Raw genomic sequence first — 25,823 nt, forward strand, 5'->3', positions numbered from 1 at the left:
ATAAAGGACATAAAGGAACTGACAATGGACTAAGTGATTGGACAGTTGGATATAACCCAAATCATTTTTGATTGTCATATTCAACATTAATATCATGAGTGCATGATTTCCTATTGTTGTTCAGGGCTAGTTGATGTACTGTGCTCTGTTAAGGATTAGAGGATTAGATACTCCTAATTTTAATTTAGAAAATATGTGAAGTAGCTCAGTATTCACTCTATAAAATAGTACTCTATAAAATAGTACAGCATAATTATAATGTAGAGTAGCTGGAATATCATTGTTATTATTTCCTGTGCTCAACAGGCTAACTAATTGGCTATACAATCGCAAAGGACACCCCCCATGCCCCCAGTCACTCTTATTCCTCCTCCTCACTCAGCTATAGTAATAGTCCATTACTCAGTTAGGTTCTTTATTAATTAACAGTGTGATGGGCTAACACCCAGTCATTACCGGCAAGGGAGGGAAATAAAGGAAACATTTCCACAGAGACACCGGCAGGCGAGTGAGAAGGGAGAGACTTAGACAATTGTTCTAACAAGGCCCAGTCGGCTTATTACTGTAGTTCTTTCTATGGTGTTTATACAGTGCTTAACCCATTCTGTGCTGAGAGGAGATATGCAGCATGGGTTCATGTGTCTGTCAGAAAGGTACAGGAGAGAGAGAGACAGAGAGAGAGAGAGAGAGAGAGAGAGAGAGAGAGAGAGAGAGAGAGAGAGCAAATGAATTGCAATTAAATCTATTCACACAAAAACCTGAGTTCTCTGCACATCAATGCCTGAAACAATTAACACTGCTGGAAACTTCTCTCCACACTTGGCCCAATTTAGTGACATAAAGGTCACTGAAAATTAATCTAAAAGGGGATAAAAGAAATCAGCCATGGGTGTAATTACAAAAAGAAGTGCACCCATGCTAGGTGCAGTTACACAAATTTGGCTGCCCGTGATTTTCCCTGCAACATTTTCAGACAATGTAACTCCACAGCACAAAAAAAAAAAAAAAAAAAAAAAAAAAAAAAAAAAAACTAATTCAGGTACATTGAGGGTGTGGAGTTCAATGCTGACAGTGGAGAGCTTTAAGTGACATAACATAGTCCTTACTGGGTTGAGTATAGAGTCGGCTCATTTTCTGACATGAGTCTTTATGAAGACGGACTAAGAGACATGAATTATTAACAACATAGTCACTGGACAACAGTAACAAAACATTCACACAAAGGCTGGATTATTGCTTTGACATTATTGTTGGGTTTATGCAGTTGTAACATCTTTTAGCAAATATCTGCACTGTATATCAGTTGTTTGCGTTGATTGCTAAAGCTTTTAGAGCTGGAATAATTTAGAATGTTGTACAGTTTTGCATATTTTAAGTTATTTAAAGCTTATCAAATATCTCTGTCTGTTAGGATTGCCTTTCACTGTTCTAGTTGTAACTTTTAACTGAAACATCATCTGATTAAGTTTGTAGTCCATTTTTAAAATCATTAATATTTGCTTTTAGTTTCCATTTTGGCATGTTTTATTTTGTTAAATTATTTTTTTAAAGAATGAACTTAGGAAGCTAAAGGCTGCATGATCAAACGGAAATATTGTCGGGGGACAAACACATGAAGCTGATGGCCATTAAATCGACATCAACGTTCCCTATTAATGCTGTACTAACACAACCCATGGTTGCTTGATCTTTCAAGTACAGACCTTTTCCTCATGAAGTCCATGGAAAAGAGTAGGGAGGCCTCTCCAGTGCTGCTGATGAACAGCGGGCAAAAGAGGAAGATCTACCTGGGGGCTAGGCTTTATTGAGTGGGCACCCTGCTGTGAGGGCAGTTTCTTAGGGAGTGACTCTGCAACAGTCTCACATTTATTGTGGCTTCAGCCTTAAAGTCTTACTTTTATTATCCTCTTGGCCGAATCCCCAAAATTTGAGTGGTGTAGAAAAACAAGCCCACACATTTGTTACCTCGGGGCTGGACTGCTGCAATTCTATGTTATCTAGTAGTCCAAAACATTTAGTAAAAGGCCCTCAGCCTATCCAAATATTTTCAGCATGAGGTATGATGAGAATTAGGAGAAACATCATATTTCTCCAATTTTAGCTCCTAATTACTTACAAAGCCCAATAAGTCAAGCTCCATCATACATCAGAGCTCTGATTACCCCGTATGTTCCTAACAGAGCACTTCGCTCTCAGACTGCAGGTCTGCTGGTGGTTCCTAGAGTCTCTAAAAGTAGAATGGGAGGCAGATCCTTTAGCTATCAGGCTCCTCTCCTGTGGAACCAACTCCCAGTTTTGGTCCGTGAGGCAGACACCCTGTCTACTTTTAAGACTAGGCTTAAAACTTTCCTTTTTGACATAACTTATAGTTAGAGCGGCTTAGGTTACCCTGAGCTATCTCTGTAGTCATGCTGCTATAACCCTTAAGGCTGCAGCATATTCTGTGAGAAGTGAAACATTTTCTCTCACTTCCCCAGCAGATGAAATAATTTTGTTCTCGCAGCCCTGCTCTGGGGGCTCTCGCTTGCTGCTCTCGACACGTCTGGGCAGAACTTTTTTCTGGTAGGGGATCCAACTACTGTTCTGTGATTGGTCAGGATATGGAGGAGCATGTTTAAAGGTGCATAGCCACATTTTTTTACTTTTTTAATTTATACGTCAGTAGCTCACTCTGCTTGCATACAAAGTTTTTGTGAAAGACTATCATATCCTGCTGGCGTACTAGTTATTAGCTTGGTGTTTTATGCTTTTTTTGCTTAATTTGCAAGTAAATAAAACCTTTTGTGTTTATTTTTAATAACAGAGGAACCATAACACTGCACATGCAGCATTATTTAATACTGTTTTATTAATTAAGCAAACTTGGCATTATGATAGTTCTGCGATACTGCCGGTAGATGGCGCCACCTCTGTTTATATCTGGTCATCGTGTCTGGTGTTGGGGCTCTTTTAATCAACAAGAAGGACCATGAAAATATTATCAGGATGGAGGCTTGGTGTATATAACTTTATTTTATCATGATCAAATGTTTTTTGTTCTTTTTTTAGAAGCATTTAACGTGGCTATATACCTTTAATGTTTCACGTATCTATCGAACTAAAAACTGGAGTGGCGCTGTTCGACTCTAGTGGTTGAAGTGGTCGAACATGCGATTTCTGCTCGCTTGCAGCGTAGCCCCTCTTTCCAAATAGGGCCAGAGGACACTATAAGCTGTTTCTGTCCAATCCTCTATTTTTAGCTCTCCACCTGCCCTGTGCCCGGCTCCATTTATGTGACCTCAATCAATCTTCGGCGATTGCAAATAACAAGGTTCAAACATTTATTATCTGCCACTGTGCTGTGTCCTGTCATATTTCCACAGTCTCAGTGCAGGTGTGACGTATGTGCTTTCTAGGAGGTCGGCAGCTGAGGTTCTTGTGAAGTATGATTAGACAGAGCCAAAAAAACTGTTTTATGTTTTTGCCACCCAGATTACAAGAACAAATTTCTCGGTGGTGGTGGAGAATGGTGGAGAATGTAGGCTACTTTGAAACATACTGACCACTTTTCTGCATTTTCTGCTTTCTATCACTACTCAATGTATGTATTGTCTGCAATTATTGCTGTCATAAACTACTGCATATATCCACATCCTGTGTTGTTTTTCTATGTACTGATGGCCTGGTGTTTCTATATTTAGCCAGTTCACCATCCGGGATAGGACTAGGAATGTGCTGTTGCTGCCATTGATATCATATGCCTTGTCTTTAGATGGCATAATTAGTCAATTAGTTAATTAGCCATTAACTCTAACCGGTGGTTAGGGGTTTTAATGTCTGCTGTGTGAAAGCTCGAGCTGAACTGGTTCTGCTGGAGGAATCTTCCTGTTAAAATGGAGTGGTTCCTTTTCACAGTTGCCACCTGCTTGGGCTGCATGAGGGGTTTCTGAAGTCAAGCAGTCAATAAAATTGGCTGGGCTTCCTTTGACAATTATTGTTAATAATAAAAATAATAACTGTTAAACATGAAGCCCTTTGGGAAAGTTAACTACCCACCCCTGATCTGATGTAGAAGCTTATTTCTAAGATTGAAAAAGGTTAGCTCCAATTAGATGAAACAAGAAAACTAAAAAATAAAAAAAGTGTCTGTCTTTGTGTGTATGGCAGTTGTTCGACAAAACATTTCAGCAGAATCAAAAAGGAAGACACACATCAAGAAACAGACCCATCTCATTTTAAGTTAATAGTGACTAAAAAGAGTTTTAGTACGTCCAACTGCACCAACACACAACAGCCCATTTACGTGTTCTGAAAACAGATGCCGAATCCCCTTCGGGAGAGTAACTGTGTCGTCGTAAGTGGCCTTTAACTACCTTGTTTATCAGCCATGCACAGTGCTGCACTGCACCATCCCATACTCTGCACCGCACTGACAGCGAGTATAATTATGGGAACAGCTGCTGGAAAGTGCTAAACGAAAACAGGTGGCGTCGGCGAGACTCGCTCAGAAACTGTTAACTAGGCTGGCATTGTCTTCGACCACGCTTGGCAGCTTCGGCTTTAATTATGACAGAGCATGTTTCTAAACTTTCCCGTTTGATCAGAAAATATTGCTACACTTTTCAGATCAGCCTTAAAGAGAGAGAAAACAAACTTTATCAGCTTTTTTTATGAAAAGAGGGTGTGATAACAAAGAAAAAAGATGAGAAGGAAAAGTAGATAAAGGGAAGAACGGACAAGTGTGATGTATTTCTGGGCAACAATCCAAATACTAAAATGAAAGTAAAATGCAACTTAAGTAACTCAAAGGTTCCCTTTTAAAACCTTTCGGGTCTAAATTAACACACTGGAGCCTTTCTCTAATAAATGCAAATCAGACGCCCTTACAAAGACACTTTTAAAGACGTAACAGAGAGAAAGTGACTTCTTTGAAGCCACCACAATGTTTTACAGAAGTCTGCAGTCGACATGCTGGTTATCTACAGCAGGCTGGATGGCTGTGGCTCTGCAAAATGTGATGTTAGCCTTACCTGAGCTTAAACTATATCTTACAGGCTAATTAAGAAAGAGCTGGTTGCCTGACGAAATAAAGTCCCCATATGCTGATTACACCTGCTTAACTGCAGTTCCACTTTCAAGCTCCGTCACAAAATAAAACTTAAATTGCAAGCACCATCAAAAAAGTGAAAGAATCTGCTTAAACCCAGAACTGACTCATCTCCTTGAAATGTTTGCCAATTTCTTCCGTGATCTATATCTGCCAAAGTCACCTACAGTAACATAAATAAACTGTTGAAAAAACTCTGTCATTCGCACATTATTTAGGAAAATTGCAACACATTACGTCACCCTTGCAAGGAAGCATTACTCTAAAAGACATCTAATTATATTAACTTGGAAGATGTCTTTTTTGGCATGGTTGCAGATGCCGTGTGCAGGTTCAGAAAGCGCCGTTTATCATTACTTTAGAAGAATACGGCGTCACCTTTAAGATCACCTGAATCCAACACTGTTAAAGCAGGAACAGATGTGTACCAAGGCAAAAAAGAACATAAGTTTATAAAAATAAGAAATGATAGGAGAGCAAATTATGTAAAATTGTTATTTTTTTCTTTTGTTCATTGTGTTAAGAAATCTGTTATATCAAGATCAACACAACCAATCTATATTTCTAACAGCCACAACAAATCCTGCTGTGTAAGTTAATACGTTTTATTCATTTTAGCAATTTTCAGGACGAAAATCCCAAGAGGCTTCACAGCTAAATATCAAAGAAAACTAAGATAAAATATTTTCATTTGTTTTCAAGTTTGGTTTTTGTGCTCGAGCTGCCTTTATTTATCAGTAGGCTACCTAAACAGAAGGCAGGACAGAGAAAGAAGGGGAAGACGTGCAGTAAATGGCTTGAAAATCAAACATGGGACAGCTGTGACAAAGACTATAGCCTTTATATATTGTGCACCTGCTTTACCACTGAGCCACGCAACGCCAAAATGTATGAACATGAATTAAAAAAGAAATAATAAAAGACACAATGCTAACAAAATGCTCGTCTTCAGCTGCATCTTGAACAGGTCAATTAAACCCGAGGACATCTAAAAGCAGGGCCATTCGTTAGCGGGGGGGGGGGGGGGGGGCTACTGATGCAAGGGTTCTTACTTTATGTCTTGATTCAGGGACAAACAACAGGCCCAGATTGTCTGAAGTTATGGTAGCCCTGGTGAAAACGTAAAGTGTAAAGGCGTGTCACCATGTGGGCGTTTAACAGTCCAAACCCAACTAGGCATGACCAAGGAGAGGTTGGAGGATAAAATGTTAGCAGCTACAGCGTGAATAACCCTCTCCATTATTGGCTATAATAGTGCTCAAACCACAGATATCATCAAAAAACAGAAATAATAATAAAATAAAAAACATATGGTAAATAAATTACCATCGGAAGTCTGCCCAAGCGTTTAACAAAGAGTTTAATGTTTGCTGAAAGCAATGAAAATATTTACATCAATCTGTGGGACCTAGCAAAAAAGGAACCTCAATTTTATCCACCTTTTACTATAGGAAATTGTTTCACTACCAGGGAAATTATATGTTTAAAACAATTCTGTAGGATCACAACTTTTGAGATTTCCCGTCAGGATAAAGTAATAAAAAGCTGAATATCAAAGAAGATGGCATCAGAAAAGCATATTATAAATTCACGCAAACCTAATAATTTGAACCAAGCTAAATGGAGCAAAAGGTTGAGAACAAGTCTGAGACTAACCCTGATGATAAAGTCTTCAGCTTTGAAGAAAAAGTTATATTTTAACTGCATTTCCTTAAACCACACTTTTTATTTCAGCCTTCGGGAATAATACACCAGGATTTTATTACCAAAAATATATATTAATAGAATAACCCTGCCTCAGTGGCTCAGCTACAGTCCAGTGGTTAAAACATGGTAGGGAGATATTAAACCAGGCCATTGGGGCTGGCATTTATGGAACAGGCCATTAGCCTATGATAATTGTCACCAATACTGTCATGCATTAGTCTACCCTGTCCTAAGCTTTCACATCTGACGTAAATTTAACCGTCACATCAATCCAAGGCCACAATTAATAGTGCAATTAAGATTCTCATTGCTTGGCAGATATAGTTACTAATGGATCAGAGACAAGTGTGATATGATCATAAAGAGGGGATTTTAATGTAGTGTTTAATTGCTCTGATGTGGTCGCCAGCGTTCCAGTTGAGGCTACATGAGCCCATTTGTTCCCCGGGCCCATTGGAAATGAAATATGCTGTTCATGAAGGGGCACAAAACGATGTAAGGCCAGTTACGGCCAATGTTATTACACTCCTCAAGCATATGTGACTAATCAGCACCATATTGCGCGTGAGATTTTACAAGGAGCATATTAGCATTTGTCAGTGTTGTTTAAAATATGCTTAGGATATGAATGAATGTAAACAATATGTGTGAGCATGAGAATACGATAAGTAGCTGAGGTCACAGCAGTCCTGCTGACACAGCAATACCTTCTAATTCAAGCCTAATTCACATGTCAGTCTAGAAGAAGGCATTCTGAATGAAGTGCTTATCGGAAGAGATGTTGAAGATTGGCCCCAGATTTTTTTTTTTATTTCAGATGACACATATGTACACAATGTGGAGCTAAGACAAAACAATGCTTGTTGCAAAAGAATGTCTACAGTATAAAGCAATCGTTAGATATGCACTAAAAGTGTGTGATGGACGAGTGAATGATTTTCACAGTATGACTTTTCATGCCCATGAAAATTCTCAGTTATCCGGGTCATCGCAACAGCGAACAGGCTTAAATTAGAGCCAGCCGGTCTTTCACTCAGTTTTTCTGAAAACGTTTCAACACCTATTCAGGAGTCTTTCTCAATTCTGGTGGCTTGCACTTGACTCCTGGATAGGTGTCAAAGATTTTCAGAAAAAAAACGGAGCGAAAGTCCGATTGCCTCCGATTTAACCTCAACTGAGCCTAAATTAATTCAAATTTGAAAAAGGTTATTTACTAGTTAAAAGTTTGGTGATCTATTCATAGAGAAATAATCTTTTTGTAATGAGCACAATGTTTAAACGTTCATGTTTGTATATGGGCTATCATATAAGCACCATAGGAGTTTTGTCTGTAGCAGCCAGAAGTTTATATGATCTTGAGTTTATATTTTTTGCCCTAAACTGACCTAAACCAAAAGAGAGTAAACCTAAAACTGCAGACACCCTTTTTCTAATTTCCCCCATATATGTGGGAATCCCTGTTACATACATCTAATGTAGGAAAAACAAGCACATTTTGTGGAACAAGAATTCCTGTCATTTCTCTGAAGCATTCGTGTCACTTTTAAAATGCTTGAACTTTGCATTTAGAATGCACGTCAACATGAAAGGCGCCCAATCCAAAGTTATAACATATAGCAGAAAAGGTACATTACTTAGTCATAGTACTTTTTTTCCCATTAAAAAAGGTGAACTGTTTATCTGGGGTCACAGTGCTGTAGGAGTATCTCCAAGTGGTCAAATACTGAGCTGCTGAATTAATCAGAAAGCCTTCTTTGATGTTGGAGCCACTTCAAATATTCAGCATGCAGAGTTTAGTGAATCTTCATCGGTGGAGACAAAACATCTGCATTGTGTATCATGATAATAGTAACACTATTATCAGGTCGCTGCCCCAAAATTTGTGTAGAAAACACATTCATTCTGTATGGTAAGTGTATATATGGCGTCACAGGACTATAACGGCCATGCCACAATTTTTCAACATGACCCTAAGAGGCGATGCTGGAGTGTTACTTATCTAAACCTGCATATCTTCCTAGATATTTGTCATTTAGAAGGAAGACTGACATAAGTGGTATGCTAGAGGTATAATAATTTGATTTGGATTCTACCCAAGGTTATGTTGGGTGGATCAGGTTTAGGAGACAAGTGGATGAGATCAACACTGAGTAAAGGTTAAGGCGTAGCCATATCCTCTTATGGAATGTAATTTATCTATGCGAAAATATCTGCTGATATCTTTGGGCTCCAGTGGGCAAAATGACAGACTGTGCAAACCACAAAGGGCAATGCCCTATTTTACTCAATTACCATTTAACCTTTTCTCTTCCCTGAAAGTAAATGTTTATTGAAAGCTATTGAGAGCTGCTGCTATTGCTTCCGAAAGCATGTCAAAACACACTCTGACCGTGTTAATTAAGGATGCGATGCAAACATGCCGGGAGAATAAATTAATTCCTCAGGGAGAGAGTGTAGAGAACACGTAATGGAGCATCCGAACAAAAAAGAGATGTGTGGGATTTATGACACAAACATCAACCATCAGTGGGCAAATGTCAACCACGCAAAAGGCCTGCTTTTTCCTGCCCTCAATGCAGCTGTCCGTGCATGCGTGTGTCTGTATGAGGGTGCTTGTGACTGTGCATACCAGCCATGATGCAATTCAAAACATCATCTGCTTGTCACTGAGGCAATTGAATGAATGACAGCCACTAAATGTTCATCTATGGGCTTAAATCTATGTGGGTCTGAGAAATTGCTGGTTAGAATCTACACATGCAAACACACTTTCATCTAAACACAATCTCTGGGACAGAAGCTAATTACCAGCTTTGCTTTTCTATCAAGCTTATTTACGACAACTGTCAAAGTGAAAACATCAACCTTCTAATCTAATTTTTTTTATGACAAAAAATACATGTAGCAGATTATTGGATTCTGTGACGTTGGCGCTGGCAAAGGTGTGGTGGTTTTAAATGAAAACAAATATAACAAGTATAGAATGTATCAAATTTAGCAAGAAGGGATCCGCTAAAACGTTGCTCTTCCTGGTCAAAAAATACAAATATGTTTGCACTTGCAGCATTTCTGAGGAGTGAACAGAATACAGCCAATACATTTAAACACATTAAAAATGATTCAACAAGCCACAGTTGAAAAGAATAAAGTGATGCACCCCTAAAGAATGTGTCAGCTACTGTCCAAAGTCACTGCATGAACCAGTTTGACTGTCCAGTAAAAACCGGAGTAATATGTGTTTTGATCAAAAAGCATAAGAGAGGAAGCCATTAAGGTTCATCAAAAGACAGAATTTACCACCAGTTGTATATTCAATTAGTTTCAGAAAAACTATGAAACTGTGCAAAGTGAAAACTGCTGTTATTCAGCAACTCTTTACAAGTTGAAGATAAACTTGACAAAGTTTTTTTTTATGTCAGATGCACTTCCTGACACAACCTGGGTCTACACCGGGTCACCCATTTCACAGACAGTGCCTTAGCCCGCTCCAGCACCACGGAGGGAAAAATGTAAAGGCCGGTGGGTGCATTCCTTTAATAAAGTCTGCCTCGAGTGTTCAGCGGCGTACAGTTTGAACAGCTCCTTTGGCAGGGTTAAGAGCCTTGGTGCCAGGCTGAGTTTTATAGGAAGAAGTGAGGTTGGCCTAAAGGGCTTCCTGGTCTGCTGAGGTGCAGTGAAGCCCACACCTGCTGTCAGAGCCGCTGAGAGCAGGCTGGACGAGGGCAGTAGCCCCGCCATCTGTTTCGCGACAGCCAAAGTCACCCTGTGTGTAGGCGCCGTGTCTGAGCACACGTCTGCGTGTTTGTCTGCATCTGTGTGTCTGTGGACGTATGTGAATGTAATCAATGCTCTGTTTTCACACCATATCGTGTTGGTTTGGATATCAAGCTTAAGAGGAAAAAGAAGTTAAAAGATTTAAACTGCTCATTTTCACATAATGAATTTGGATGAGCACTAATGATATAAATGCAAGCACAAGACAAAATGTGAAATTGAACTGTCACTGTTATCCAAACTGTCTGCCACCACCAGCTCATGTGCACTTTGGGATTCTGTGTTTTTACTCACAGGAAAAAAAGATAATGCATACTCTTAATATTTTTACTATTAATATTTACATGGCAGAACATAAAAAAACCCTCTAACAGCTTATTACATTTATTTAAAAAATCTACCTAAAGTGTGCGATAGAAAACTGATTTTACCCTGTTATTCTTTTGAAAAAAGAGATTAAACCTTCTTAAAAAATTTTTTTTTGATGGACTAATTAGTTGCAATACCTTGTTAATCTGCCTTTAGCAGCAATAACTCTCAATAATCATCTTTGGTATGATTATTGTGTACGCAGCTTGGCTTGCTGTTGAAAAAAAAAATTTCCTTCTATTAATTAAGTTCAAGGTTTGTGTGCTAAATAAAGGTCCCACCACAGGTTTTTAAGTAAGGTTAAGTATGTAGAGAGAGGCGTAAACTTAAGACCAACATTAATTTATTGGTATGTCCGCTCTTGAGAACAGCTGTGACAATCTTGAATGTTTACCATTTAATAATCATATTTCTCACTGTATCAAAATATCCATCCATCCATCTTATCCCTGCAGAGACAAATTGGATGTACCTCTGTTCTGCAGCAGTCACTGGGTGAGATGAAGGGTACCCCCTGGGACTTCAGTCAATCACAGAGCAACACAAAGATACACAGGAAAAACAACCCTGCACAAACCCACTCATACCTATTTATAAGGACCAATTAACCATTTAACCTATTCACAGTCATATTCTTGGGACTATGGCAGGAAGCCAGAGTACTTGGAGAGAACATATGAGTGCATGGGGACTTCATGCACACACCATGCAGAAAGGCCTCCAGGACCTTCTTACTGCAAAGGCAGCAGCGCTAACAACTGTTCCAGCCCTGTTGTGTATAACACACATGTACGCTCCACATTCTGCAAAATGACAAAACTCCTGCTTATGTAGAGGTGTTCACACTTAAATAAAGATGCTTTTATTAGCAGAACGTGGTCACTGCTTACCCTCTTAAAGCTCAAAAAAACAGCATGGCTGCACTTATGCACACACAGCTTTTTCAGTTTGGCTTTGTTTTTGGTCGGTCCCACATGACAGGGTTGACTGAAGTGTGTTGTTATAAATTTGAGCTTAGGTTTGGAAAAAAAAAACATAAACCTGGTTAAGACCAGATCGTTTTTCTTATGTCCTGATACATAGAACCATAAAAGTGAAAGTAGGTGTGCTTTCTTTTTATCGTGTCTGGGTCTCTGTTGAGCAGGAAATCATTTACCTGACTCCGCCAGATAGATTTGCTCCGCATATCCATCTGGAAACCTTCCGTTGAAGTAATTTTGGGAAGGGGCGAAAATACTGGTTAGCTGATTGGCCTATGTTGGTGATAGACGGGCCAAATGAACCAATCAGATTCGTCGTCGCTCGTAACAGAGCGACGACGAAAACACAACCACAAGCCAAGCTACTCTTGCTGCTGCAGGTAAAGGGACGTTAGCTCAGCAGAGAAATACTCTGTAATTCTGATAAAACTTGCTCGATAGCCACGCTAACGCTAGTTTCATCGGCTGAAGCCGCCATGTTCTTTAGACTGAACTGTCGCGCTTCTCGTTGCGTCACACCTCAACCCGCCTCAAAGCCAACGCTGATTGGACGTTCGTTTGGTGAACGGCTCCAAATTTTCTTTAACGGAGAGTAGCCAGACTGATCTGCGAGTGAAACCTTGAAAGCTCGCAAGATCAGGATGGTCTCACGAGGCTAGGAAATCATTGCTTCTCCTCTAACGGCAGGAAGTATACATTTTATGTGTTTATATTTTGGACTGAAATAATCTGTTTATATACATGTTGGCAGCTGAAATGAGGGCTGTCGTAAGCTAAAATGGAGTGAAACTGGCCATTTAAAACACTTCTTGAAATCATTGAGAAAATAAAATCCACGAAAACAGCAAATGCAATTTCAAGGCAGTCTGCACTTCACAAATTACTTTAGCAACACGGAAAAAGAGCTATTTCACTTGATTACCCTAAAAAAGAATTACACTAAGATTTAAACCACGACATGTGAAACATATCAGACTGCATGAGGAAGAGTTAAAGCCATATAAGTATAGCTTAACATGATGCAGGGCGACAGATATAAGCAGATTTTTTTAATTACCAGATTAGTGGAAAGAATTGAATCAAACACCACAAACAGGTTGTAGAAAAAGTCTCATGAAAACCTGGTAAACATGGTTAGAGGGTCTGCTGTCTTTTGACCATAATGGTAAATACTAGAGCTGCACAATGCAGCAAATCACAGTTTTTATGGCAATAACAATGCTCTCAATATCACAACTGCAAAGTGTCTTTGGAATGTGCTATTTTATTAAACGTCATGTTTCAGGTGCCATGCGTTCACACTGTCCACACCACTATTATACAGTGGTGTGAAAAAGTGCTGCCTCCTTCCTGATTTCTTACGTTTTAGCATGGTTGTCACCCTGAAATGTTTCACAACATCAAACAAATCCAGATATTAGTCAAAGACAACCTATTGTGAACACACAATGTGGTTTTTAAATGAAGGTTTTTGTCATTATGGGGGGAAACCGTGGTTGGATTGTTTTCTTTTTTGCATTCTTTTCATTCAGAAGTGGTTTCAAAGCAATCACTTTGTCACACAGGGTCATGTAGGTCTGGATTCTTTTCTTCCTTAATAATAAAAACCTTCATTCAAAAACTGCCTTTTGTGTTTACTTGTGTTGTCTTTGACTACTTTTTAAATTAGTTTGTCATTGGTTTCATGTGACAAACATGCAAAAGAACAATAAATCAGGAGGGTCTGGGCCCCTCCTGATTTATTACACACCACTGTATGTTTTTTGCCATAAATTGTGGAAAATACATTAGTATTTCTGAATGTTAAAACAGCAGTGACAGCCATGGGCTGAGGGTCCAGCACAGTACTGACCACTTCTCGTGGTAGCAGGGAGTCCTCCTGACGAAGCACCAACAGGTCCACCGTCCCATCCATGGGTGTAGCTCGGAGCAGCGCCACCACTTCCTCCTGGCTCTTTCCATGCAGGTCCACGTCACTAACCTGCAGAACGGATGTCCAACAGTCACACAAAATGCTCATTTTAGAAAGATGGGAACCTGGACTAAACATAACTGTTATTCTGATTGTCCTCCAACTCAGCTGAACTTTGTTTCTATTCACATGCTGATTTCCATTTTGGTCCCTCTGAAAACCTAAATACCGTTCTAAACGATGACATTTTAAAGATAGCGCAAAGCTAGAATTGAACTGCAAAAAACACAGAGAATCCAGAGTGTTTTACACTAACCAATAATGTTCAAGCATATATTTTTAAGCGTCGGCATATTAGTAATTGTTCTCTGAAACAGTTCTACCTCAAAACACAATCTGAACTCTACAAAATGCTTAGAGAATATTTGAAAGCCATGCTTTACCTCCAACAGCCGGTCTCCAGCTTTCAGTCGCCCGTCTTGGATGGCAGCGCCTCGAGGAAGGATATTTTTGATGAAAATGGGAGCACTTCCACTAATAGGGACATCTCTGGAGGTGATGCTGAATCCCAGACCCTCTGGACCTGCTCAGATGGAGTGAAACACAACATAAACAAATGGAAAACTGACAATATTTTACTTATATAATGCTTTAAAAAATCTAAATAATTGTTTATTTTCATCTGTTTACAAAACGCAAACTGAGCGAAGAAAAGAAAACTGTAATTCATATTTGGTGCAACTCCCCTTTACCTTCAAACAAGCATCGATTCTTAAAGGTCACTTGCAGAAAGTCAGGGATTCTGTGGGGTTGCAGTCAGCTGTAGGATCAACCAGTTGTACCAAACAGGTGCTAATGCCCATGATGTCCCACGTAGATAGAAACAAAGTCGTTAAAGCCGGCTTCACACTTACTACATTCCTTGTGCGCTCTATCCATTCACTGCAAAATATGCCGTGCAGGAATCCAAACTGGATCCGTTCATGCATCCATACAGCCCCACCTCAGTCACTCCTTTATTTTGAAATATCGCCGGATCCACTTTACACTTCCTGCATCTGACTTCCTGTCTGACTCATCTGGTTTTCAGAAATTGACGCGTTACACACAGACTCGATCCGTGTTTCTGACGGACAACGGATGAAGGAGTATGTGTGAATGAGGGGTAACTGAAACAGAGACAGCTGTGGAGGAGCCCTAAAACATGGAGAGGAACAGCCAAACGACAGGTTGTGCAAGACAGATTCAGGTCATAGGTCTTACACTAAGGCAAGGCTGAATGTCTTCATGGAAGAATTGCAGCCAAAAAGCCATTGGTCGACATGAAATCAAGGCCAAGCAATTCAGTGTGCATATAAATATAGGAATGTCAGCAGGTGCTCTGGACTGGTGAGTCAAAATTTAAAATATTTGGCTGTAGAACAAGGCAGTTTGTTCACCGAAGGACGGGAGAGCGCTGCAATAATGAATGACTGCAGGCAGTGAAGCACGGTGGAGGTCTGGGGCTACATTTGTGCAAATGGGGTTGGGGACTCCAATGGAGAACTAACTGAGCTCCTTCAAATTCTGTGTTCAAGTGTACATTGAAGAATTGATGCTGCCTTGAAGGCAAACGGTGGTCACACCAAGCATTGGTTTTTAGATCTATCTTCTGCTGATTTACTGAATTATGTTAACAGATGGAAATAAACTATTCAAATTTCTATTGTTGAAAGCATTCATAGTTTAGCACATTTTTTACAGTGTTTCCTAAAACCTTTCTTCTTCCTTAAAATATGTTTGCCAGACCTTTTGTCAGTTTTTGCAGCTCCTCTAGATTCTCAAAATCAAAGTAGTCTCAGATCATCACACTTCCTCTTCTATTATGTCCTTTTCCTAATATGCACATACGTTCTAAAAATTCCACGTTTGTCCTCTGGATAATTTCGCAGACATCTTCTAGAGGATCAAGATGTTCATTTGGTCAGTAGGGCTTTTCACCATGGATCCTATTTTTACCCATTTTCATATTGTTGAATGTTGAACACTGGTCTTAACTGAGGCAAGTGAGGCCTGTAGCGCTGTAGCCATTGTCCTTGCTCCATCTCAGAGAATAGACTTTAAAATACTTCCATTAGTCTATAAAGGCCTGAATGGATTTGCTGTCAGTGTACAAACTTCCCAGACCACTTACATATTCCAGCTCCAGCCTACTCTGCATATTCAGAACCAGAACCAAATATGGAGAAGTAGCATTTAGTTCCTATGCTCCACTTATCTGGAACAATCTCCCAGAACACTAGAAAAGTGTTGAAAGCTAATTTAATCAAGATTAAAAACACATTTAGTTTTAGGATTGCTTTTGCCACTCACTCTGAACCTGGTTCTGGTTCTGCTGGAGGTTCCATCCTGTTAAAGGGGGAGTTTTCCTGTCCACTGTCCCTACATGCATGCTTGTTATGAGGGATCGCTGCAAAGTCAACAACTCAGTGCAGGCGACTGTCCACTGTGGCTCCATGTTCATAGGGAAATGTTAACCTATTTGTATGATAAACTGAACTTGACTGCATTGTTTGATAACTACAATCAATTTGGTATGGGTTGACCTAATGTGTTGTAAATTTGTGCTATATAATCAAAATGGATTTAATCAATTTTAATAAAAAAAATAATAAGAGTAGCAGTTCCTTCTTCACATAGGCCCAGGTTTGTTTGGATCACCTTTTTTCCCCCTTAGTAAAACAAATCATTATTAGATACAAATTTACTTGTGGTATCTCAGTCTAGCATACGGTTTATTTGATGATCTAAACAGCATTCCCTTTTTTACAGCACTGTATCATCTGTGAAAAGCCTTTCTCTTTAGGTTCACTGGCTGACCTTCAACATTTATTGAATGTAAACACATTTTTAGTCTGAAAAGGCTAGGCAAACAGAAACACAGATCTCAGGGATGGCCTCTTCTAAACATCTACAATCTAGTTTTTTTCAAACGACAGCAGGAATCAGTTCCAAGACTGAACCAACTCTGGATATTTATTTGACAGAATATTTAAAAATGTAACAGCCTCAATGGATTAATTAATTAGTCAGTTTGATCACAGAGATGGCTAGAAGTCATGGAAGACCAACCCGGTTGTGCGTTTCTGGCAGTCTAGTTGGAAAGTTACGTTGCATGGCTTCGAGTTGGGGCTTTTCAAATGGTAAGATCAGTGATTAGTATTCATGTCAAACTAGCTGCTCATTTCACAGAGCTGTCAGCACCTCTGATAGTTCATCATGACCTACTTCTCCCAACGTGTCTCTCAGGCAGTCTGTCGTTCTGTCTGTCAGCGGGCTGACAGTGATGAGGTGATGAACAAGGAGCACTAAGAGGAACAAACGAGGACGGCAACTCGCTCCTGACTCCTTCACACAAACAAACTTGGGGAAGGGTAAAGAGATTGCTTATGGAGTTAGAAAGTTGAGCTGTTGAGGATAATGATGCTCTCTGATCTCTCCATCAGTGCGCCGCGATAACCGAGCAGACCAAAATAGCTGTCATCATTTATGCTGAACATTAAATATGCAGTTTTGTCTTCATGACTGCTAAACTTTTAATGCAAGGTTACACAGTTACTGTGGGAGTTTGTCTCATTAGGGACATTTTAAGAATTTCAGAGCTTAAAAGTAAAAAAAAAAAAATTAAAGCAAGTTTCATTTTTTTTAAAACAGAAAGGTAACTGTGGTTTTAAACATTTCACTCCATTACCAGTGTTAATGCATCTCTGACCAACAGTTTGATTTAAACAAATTGTGCAGTTCTGGTCCAAAGTTGACTAACATTCCTCACCTGCATGAATGTCACATTCATTTAGGGGCTTAAATGCTGCATTTTAGGGTAGGATGATTATAGAGTACTATTGAAAAGTTCATGTATTTCAGTAAGTCCATTCACTAAGTGAAACACACTATATAGATTCATTAAACATAGACTGATGTTTTAAAGCCTCGACTTCAGTCAATTCTGGTTATTTCCACTTACAGCTACCAAATATACAAAGTTAAAGGTACATAGCCACCTTATTTGACTTTTTTTTATTTTTACGTCAGTAGCTCACTCTGGTTGCATACAAAGTTTTTATGATCCTATCCTGCTGGCATATTAGTTGTTATTTCGGTGTTTTACACTTTGTTTTTGGTCAGTTTATTAGTAAATAAAGCCCTTGGTATAGATTTATAACAACGGAAGTACTACACTGCACATGTGCAGTAGGGTATAAACAAGGAAGCGGCTAACAGCTATTAGCATCAACTGTGGAAACAATGAAGAAAAGTCCAAAATCCAGAGCAAAAAATATATGATTCCAAGAGGGGAAAGACTGGAATGTCACTGGAAATACAATATGAATGTTTGTGTTCACTGAAGCAAAGGTCAAACCTGCCGAGGCCCAGACTGCAGAGTTGATTGACATGAGTAAATGTCCTTATTAATACTATGATATTAGTAATAGTAATGCTTTTCTTAGCCTCTACAGTCTTAAGGACAAACAACATTAAAAATAGATTGATTAATTGATTGGTTCTTATCTTGACGGTGTGTCTCTGTTTCCGGTTATGAACAGGAATTTTATGTCTCCTTGATGTTCTTATATGAGTTTCTTAGAGTTGCTGTAGATTGGTTTATTTAATTAATAACTGTTGGTATTCGATCATGGCGAGCTGCTGCTTTACCACGAGGCATTGCAGAGTGGTCAGGCTCGGTATGGCATTAATTAGTAGTGATTTAGTTGTTGTCATGTGCCTTTCTGATAGTTCTGCAGTACTGCAGGTAGATGGGGCCATATCTGTTTATATATACTCATCACACCCAGTGCTGGGGTTCTATTTAGCCACAAAAAGGACCATCAAAACACTATCAGGATGGACGCTTGATGTATATTACATTATTTTATCATGTTCAAACTGTTTTTGGTCTTTATTTTATAAGCATGTAACGTGGGTATGTACCTTTACGGTTAAGATTACAATATTAGGGTTATGGGCTCTGACGCCTCTGGTCCTGGGCAGAGGGGTATGGCAGTGTTCTACATAGATGGACTGGGCATTTGAGCACTGTCCTGGGATGGTGCAGGGTCTGGCATGGAGGCATCGATGGTGGGGTAGGGTTGCTGTGGCTCCTGCCACCAAGGCAGGCTGGGCTATTGGACCGCTGTCCGTCTTGTTTGGTCCACAGACACTCCTGGCTGGTGTTGGTGGATTTGGGGCTTGGTCTCCAAGAGGCTTGTTGCCTGTACTGCTTACAGGTGGGGTGGCAACCCACTTGGCCAGGATTCCTGACCAAGTGGGTTGGCCAGAGATGGTAGTGTGGCCTCGATCTGCTCTGGAAGTGTGGGTGCAAGGGGCGCTAGCTGGGGCCAGTTGGGTAATATACACTGGAATGTTGCCTCTTTCACAAAACTATTTACGCCAAACTCACATAGGTGAGCCTGTTCACTAGTCACAAATCAAGACAAATTAGTTTTAAAAAAAAATCAAGGCAGTCATTGTGTAACTGAAGGTAAATCCCATCTGTGACGTTCGACATCTTCTTAGTTTTGATCTATTTTCAGGCATAATTGGTATAGATGTTTAAGCACAAGAGCCTTTGGAACGGCACTGACCTCAACCCTGTTAAAAATCTGTTGAGCATGCTTAAAAGCCAAATCTCTGTTTGTAAACCAATTTTACATTTTAAATTATTTAAATGAGCTCTACCAATAAAAACAAACTAACAAAAATGTTGTTGTTTCTCTGCAACTTGGGGAAAAAAGACACTTAGCAAAATGTCAGGGAGTGGGTGTGGAGGGGTAGGTAATATTATCCTTCATTTGTGAAAAAGCACCTTTCAAACACGTGTTTAAAGGGCCAACATTAATGACATTCATGCCTATGATGAGTGTGTGTAAACGTCTTCCCTCTTTCCAGACTTGCACATGAGATTCTTTGTTGTGCTTTTTACTCTGACCCGCCTTCCATCCGTGTTCCTACTCCCTCCTTCAAGCCCCAAGACACAGCCGTAATGAACAGAATCAAACTCCTGTCTCCATCAGTAGATACTGTCGTTAATGGTCCAATCAGGCAATTAGGAGAATACATCTCTAATAGGCCTTCAGTAACTACCAATGACGTCTTTATTTTGGGTAATAGAAGAGCAGGATAAAAGTAATTGTATCCCTTTCTAGATTAGTTAGAATCCTGGCTCCAATAAGCCAATTAAACTGCAAACATGAGGAGAGGCTGGGGGACATGACGACGGCTTAATAGGGTGCGTATGTTGTTTTCAACAGACGTATTTGATTAGGGCACTCTTGTTAATGTGCCATTCAAGATCTGCTCCTGCCACTTGGAACTCTGAGCCACTTAGAGCGAATCACAACAATTATATCAAGCCAACAACAAAACTGCCACAGCCCATCTGAAAGTGCATTAGTAGTGAGAAAATATAATGGTAATTAAATGGAAATGTCGAAATTGGATTTCTGGGCCACATTTCCCAGCTCCCCAAATCCACTAAATTTCCATGTTTCTACATTTTTATGACAGTAACGTTTGAGCTATAATTTGACTTTAGTTAGACTTACCCAAGGCTGTGAGCTTACAATGGAGGCAGTTCCATTAAGTTCCAGCTAAATCATGAGTATGTAAACTTTTAGCTATCAAGCATTATAATTTAGCCTTTCAAGGTTGCTGAGAATAAACTATACTGCTGCCATCCAGCCCCTGCACTTTCACCAACTCTCCATCACTTGGAATGTCTAAAATAAGAACTTCTTTTTATACATAAAACGGCAGAGAAACATTATTACTTTATAGTAAACACAGCATTACTTGCACTGCAGACTCAGACTGCCTTTGAACTGAGCTGGCAGTGCTCAGAGATCCTTGCCAGACATTAGAGCAGCTTGTGACTTCATTTCCCCTGAGTTTGTGGCATTTATCTGGTACCGTTGCCCCCGCTGCTGTACAATTCCCAGAGACTCACTGCAGCCAGCCTCTTTTCCAGCTTTCAGCTAAACATCTGCTCGTAATATGCAACACAGAGAGAAGCAAGGAGAAGGAGAGGTGGCAAGGGCATGTCACCTCAACACTGGTTAGCTTTAAAACGAAATGCTAGTGGATGCAAAGGGAACTGAACAAACTGATTTCTGAGGTAAGTTGCGGATAAGAAATAAAATATTTTCAGTATCAAAGGTCAATGTTTGAATGATGTGCAATGTTCATGCTTCAAGTACGGGTGATGTAACCTAAACACGGTAGCATAGACCGAAAGGATAACTGTGAGCTACCACCCATCTTAGATGAACAAAGACTAATCCACTTCAAATGGTTCCAGATGAGGCACAGTAGCCTCGGGAATCATTGTGTCTAGTGGATAAATGTCCATGTGTTGCTTCCATTTGAATTAGGAAGGAAGTAAAGAGAGGTCTTCCTTAACTTTGATAACTTGTTTTTGGCTTTCACGTCAGCTACTTTGAAATCAACAAATAAATAAAAACTTGAAATGCTGGAACATCTGACAGTTTTGCTGCTGTAAAAGAAGGCCACCCCCACGTTTTAGACTAACATTGAAATTCTAGAGACAATGAACAAAAGTACTTTCCCCCACATATTACAATAGAGATTCAGATTTCTTTGAAAAGGGAAGGCAAACCCATCTTGTTGACTTATCTTAGCAAGTGTCTGATGGAAAAACTTGGACTCAGCATCATAAAAAGCCTTAACCTTGTATGAATCCCCACTAAAAATGCTATAAAAAAGATGCACTCTCTTCTTCACCTATTCAGTCAGATCTTAGTTACCTTTCTTCAGCTGGATGTGAAAGGTGCGTCCTTTTTTCTTTAGGTAGGAGCTGCTGGACGGAGTTGTGCTTATTCTGCGCTGCAACGACGGGGAAGGTGCTGAAGGGGTCCTGTAGATTAAAGGGTGAGGTAAGGCATGGGGTAAAGTAGCATACCGCCGACTTGGTTCTGGGCTGCTTCCTGCCAGAGGACCCTGGTGACTGCGGGAACAAACACACAGTTTAAAGTTTTTAAGCCAGCTGCAATAAAGGAATTTCTGGCGGAATAAGATATGGAGCAGCACTGATTGAGCATCAGGAGATCTTTAGTGCCTATAACCTCAGTTCAAATTCTGAGCTAACCCTTTAACAAGATAATCTGTGTAACAGAAAACAGGTTATAGCTTTTTAAAGTAGAGCGCTTGAACTGTGATTGATTCACTATTAAGGCATCACTGGATAGTCGATAACAGTTACAATAAAATCAGTGATGATTCTTCACAATTACATACACCGAGAGAGTGTACCAACCATTTTTTTCATTTGTCCCAAATGGAGAAACTTATTTTATTCCATCCCGGGTGTCACACTTCAAATAGGCTCAAATCACCCATCAAAGCATTCTGCACTGAATTTTGGGGCGGGGCTAATGGCGCACTAAAAGCAGAGAGACTCACTTGTGGTTGACGCATGGCTGTCCAGCTCTGGACGACGGCCCAACATCCAGACTTGACCTGTCCCCGGGATGCTGAGAGTCTTGGCTAAAGCGGACCCTGCTTGTCTGGGGCGGGCTGAGCTCGTTGTGAGCTGACAGTATGTCATACTGCCTCTTCATGGATGCAGGAACGACATGGAAAAGGATGACCGGGGAACGCATGGCCTGCTTGAAAATGTTCTGAGCCCTGTAACAAGAGGGAGAGAGGGAAGGTCATATAGGAAGAAACATATTACCTTTAACATGATAAGGGGTACCAATATTGGGCTTTGCTGATATACAGATATATACACAGGGAACGCTGTATCTTGTTGTCTGTTGAGGAATGACACGGGAAGTCGAGAGTAGCACAGCTAATCACAGAGGAACTTTTTATAGCAGACAGATATCACATTATCTGTAATAACCAGCATCGGCACATGCTGGGAGAACTGTGCACCAGCGATAAATGAATACCCAGTATTCTGTCTGTTCAAAGTTTATATAGATGAAACTTCCACTTTATAATGTGTGTTTCAGTGAGTCTCTGTGTGATTTGAGTTAAATGGATTCAAAAACCAGAGCAGAGAAGACGGATTGTGCACAATGGTGGCTTTCCAGAAAAAAAACAAAGTAAGCACACATACTACGCAAATAAAATAAAAACAGGTATACACAGAGTCTCCCAAGTGAGATAAATCAGTCAAATGAGCTCAGATGAAAGCTCAGATAGAGGTAGCTGTGCAGTCAGATTTATCAGTAGTCTCTGGTACCATGCCTTGTACATCTATCTGCGCCCGTTTATGGAGGAGTGGGGAGAAAAAAGGCTTTTGCTGAAATGAAGCAAAAGACATACTTTGTCAGTTTGTAGGGGACATGGAAAAAAGCCAGACCTCTTAGCCAACAGGTAAAACTATAAGAGAAAAACCAACGCTGCACATCATGCACATCACGCTGACAACACAATCCTAACGGTCAAACATGGTGGTGGTGGTAGCATCATGATGTGGGAATGTTTTTATCTGGGAGAGATAGGGAAACAGGTCAACAGCTAAATGATTGAGACAGCTAAATGACAGCTAAATGATGAGATTAATACAGAGAAACCCTGGAGGAGAAACTATTAGAGGCTGCAAGAGACACAAAATCACCAGAAGATCACCTTCCTACAGGAAAACGGCTCTAAACACGAATTCCACTGGAAGTTTAGATCAGAAGCACCCTTCATTACAACTGAGAGCTGAGAGCTGATGGAACGACAGTTTTTAAGAATACATGTGTAAAGTTCAATGTTCTTTTGTTAGTTTTTAGTTGGGATGTATTGGGAAGGTTGTGGGTTTGATTCTAGCTCCCTCGATGCCACACACAGATGCTCCCTTAGCTCTTAGTTTCTGGTTATAGCCTCACAAAATATGGAAATGATTTGCCAGGCATTGCAAATAAGAGGCAAGAGCCAAGCATTGACACAGGATGCTAGAAGCACAATTTTATGTCTGAATTCCAGATATTTAGGCCTCTCGACCACAATAGCAACACCAGGCCTAACCTGCCTAAATTGAAAGCCCTTAAAATTCTCCTCACTCTTTAGAGAAGCAACGTCCCAAAGGGAAATGTCCAAATGCAGCAACTAGCCGCTTCTGCAGGATTTTGAATCTAACGCCTTTATTCTTATGGTAATTAAAAAAAAAAAAAATCTGTCAAAAACTCACACCGAGTACTGAATCCTGGATAAGTAGGTGTTTGCTTGTGTGTACGTATATGCACATGTTTTTATACAAATGCTCCCACATGCAAATATACACTACCATCACTCCAGTAATCAACCTCTGTGCGAGCCTGATTGAATAATAAATTACCCCCATCAATGCATCATTACATTCAGTTAGATTAAGCTCCTCAAAATATTTACCCATGCAAAACAATTCAAGAAGATTAGACTATCACTTTAAATTGTCACTCTCAGTGGCACATAATCATGAAAGAGCCAGGAGGGATAAATGGGGGGGGGGGGGGGGGGGGGGGTTAGCTCCTTCATCTCATTATCATTCAGAATCACCCAAAACCACATGCATCTGGGTGCTACAGAAAGGGAAGACGAGGGTTGGGGGTGTTTGGAATGCTACAGAACACGAACCCCTTGTGGATTTTGTTGTTGGTTTCTGAGCCTCTGTCACAGTAGAACAGGTCTGAAAGGAAACGCGGTTGCTCACTAGTGACAATAGCAGTGAATATTTTGTACAACCACCTTTCACTGTATTTTGGAGTATGACCCTACTAACCTGGAAATGGTACCGTATGGGGTAAGATATCTCTCAAAAATGTGTTAATGATTCCAACTATTCATATTTGTATTTGTATGTTCATAAAAATACTGTATACTGTATAATACCGTACTGTGTACAGAATAATACTGTATCTGTCAAATACGTGAGTCTGAGAAATTGTGAGGTTTAGCATTGTTTTTTTATGAGCTTGAATCTAAAAGCTGTGAGTCCAAAGGTCTTGTAAATACAACTCTAATTTGTACGACTAGAGTCTTTGCTGCAGTGGAGAAAAATTCAAGTTCGTGGGTATGAGGACACAAGTGTTGAAATTACATCAGAGGGGTCATAACTGAATGGGAAGGAAGTCTCTGCAGTGAGTTTCTTATGGCGTAGGAGGAGCTTGTGTAAGACTGGTTGGAATGACAAGTTTGGGTGGGGTTCAAAGAAGGCATGATGGTCGGATTTCATTATTTCCCCCTCACTTCCCAGGAGCCATAGCCTAGCTGCTAGCTAATGTTAGCTAAGACGGCATACAAGACTGAGATAAACTTATTTAATATGACTGATCTATTCTTTTGATTTTATTAAGCTACGCCGCTCACTTCGACTCTGCCGCCATCCCGCAGCATGGCGATAAGTATCTAGACTCTAAAGAAACAGTCACCTGCACCAACAGCCTACCAGTTGCTTCTGCAGAATAGCCTAGCAATGAGACCTAAGCACTGTAAGCATATCAACTTTTAACCAAAATGTAAAATACTACTCCAAAATGTAAAATATTACATCTGTTTGTCCCAAAACGCAACCGCACTGCCGTAGTTATACAGCTGCGGTCAACCCTTACTAAAAAGTAGGATACTTGAAGTTGATTTTATTTAGTATCCTTAAGTTTTTGACTTCTGTTTATACTTTTCAGTATAAATCAAGTATACTTGACTATACTGTTGTTAAGTACTTAGTTTATGAAAAGTACACTGCCTCATTTTAAGTATGAAATAAGTATAGGTCAACTTGTAGTAGACTTCAATAAACTGCTTTTTGATAAGGGAGAGTATAAGCCCAGTTGGCCTTCCCAAACCCATCAGCGATGCTGACTTACATTCAAGCACTGCAGAGACTTTCTTCTCGTTTGATTACAACCCCCTGTGACATCATTTCAAAACTTGTCTACTCGGAACCATGAACTTTAATTTGGGTCCACAGCAGTGGAGACTTTGTAGTTGCAGAAATTAGAGTTGTATTCACAATACATACAGCTTT

At 40.0% G+C, this 25,823-nt stretch overlaps 1 protein-coding gene across 1 annotated transcript in view; it reads right to left on the bottom strand.

The window, feature by feature from the left end:
* LOC105928002 (partitioning defective 3 homolog) overlaps positions 1-25,823 on the bottom strand; it is a gene marked incomplete in the record, with an annotated part of 353,527 nt that overhangs the window by 209,615 nt on the left and 118,089 nt on the right. The window contains 4 exon segments of the mRNA XM_036125173.1: positions 13,769-13,897; positions 14,272-14,411; positions 21,628-21,827; positions 22,283-22,507. Coding sequence (XP_035981066.1) covers positions 13,769-13,897; positions 14,272-14,411; positions 21,628-21,827; positions 22,283-22,507 — 694 coding nt within the window.

Source organism: Fundulus heteroclitus, chromosome 21 (genome assembly GCF_011125445.2).
Source record: "Fundulus heteroclitus isolate FHET01 chromosome 21, MU-UCD_Fhet_4.1, whole genome shotgun sequence".
Taxonomy (NCBI): domain Eukaryota; kingdom Metazoa; phylum Chordata; class Actinopteri; order Cyprinodontiformes; family Fundulidae; genus Fundulus; species Fundulus heteroclitus.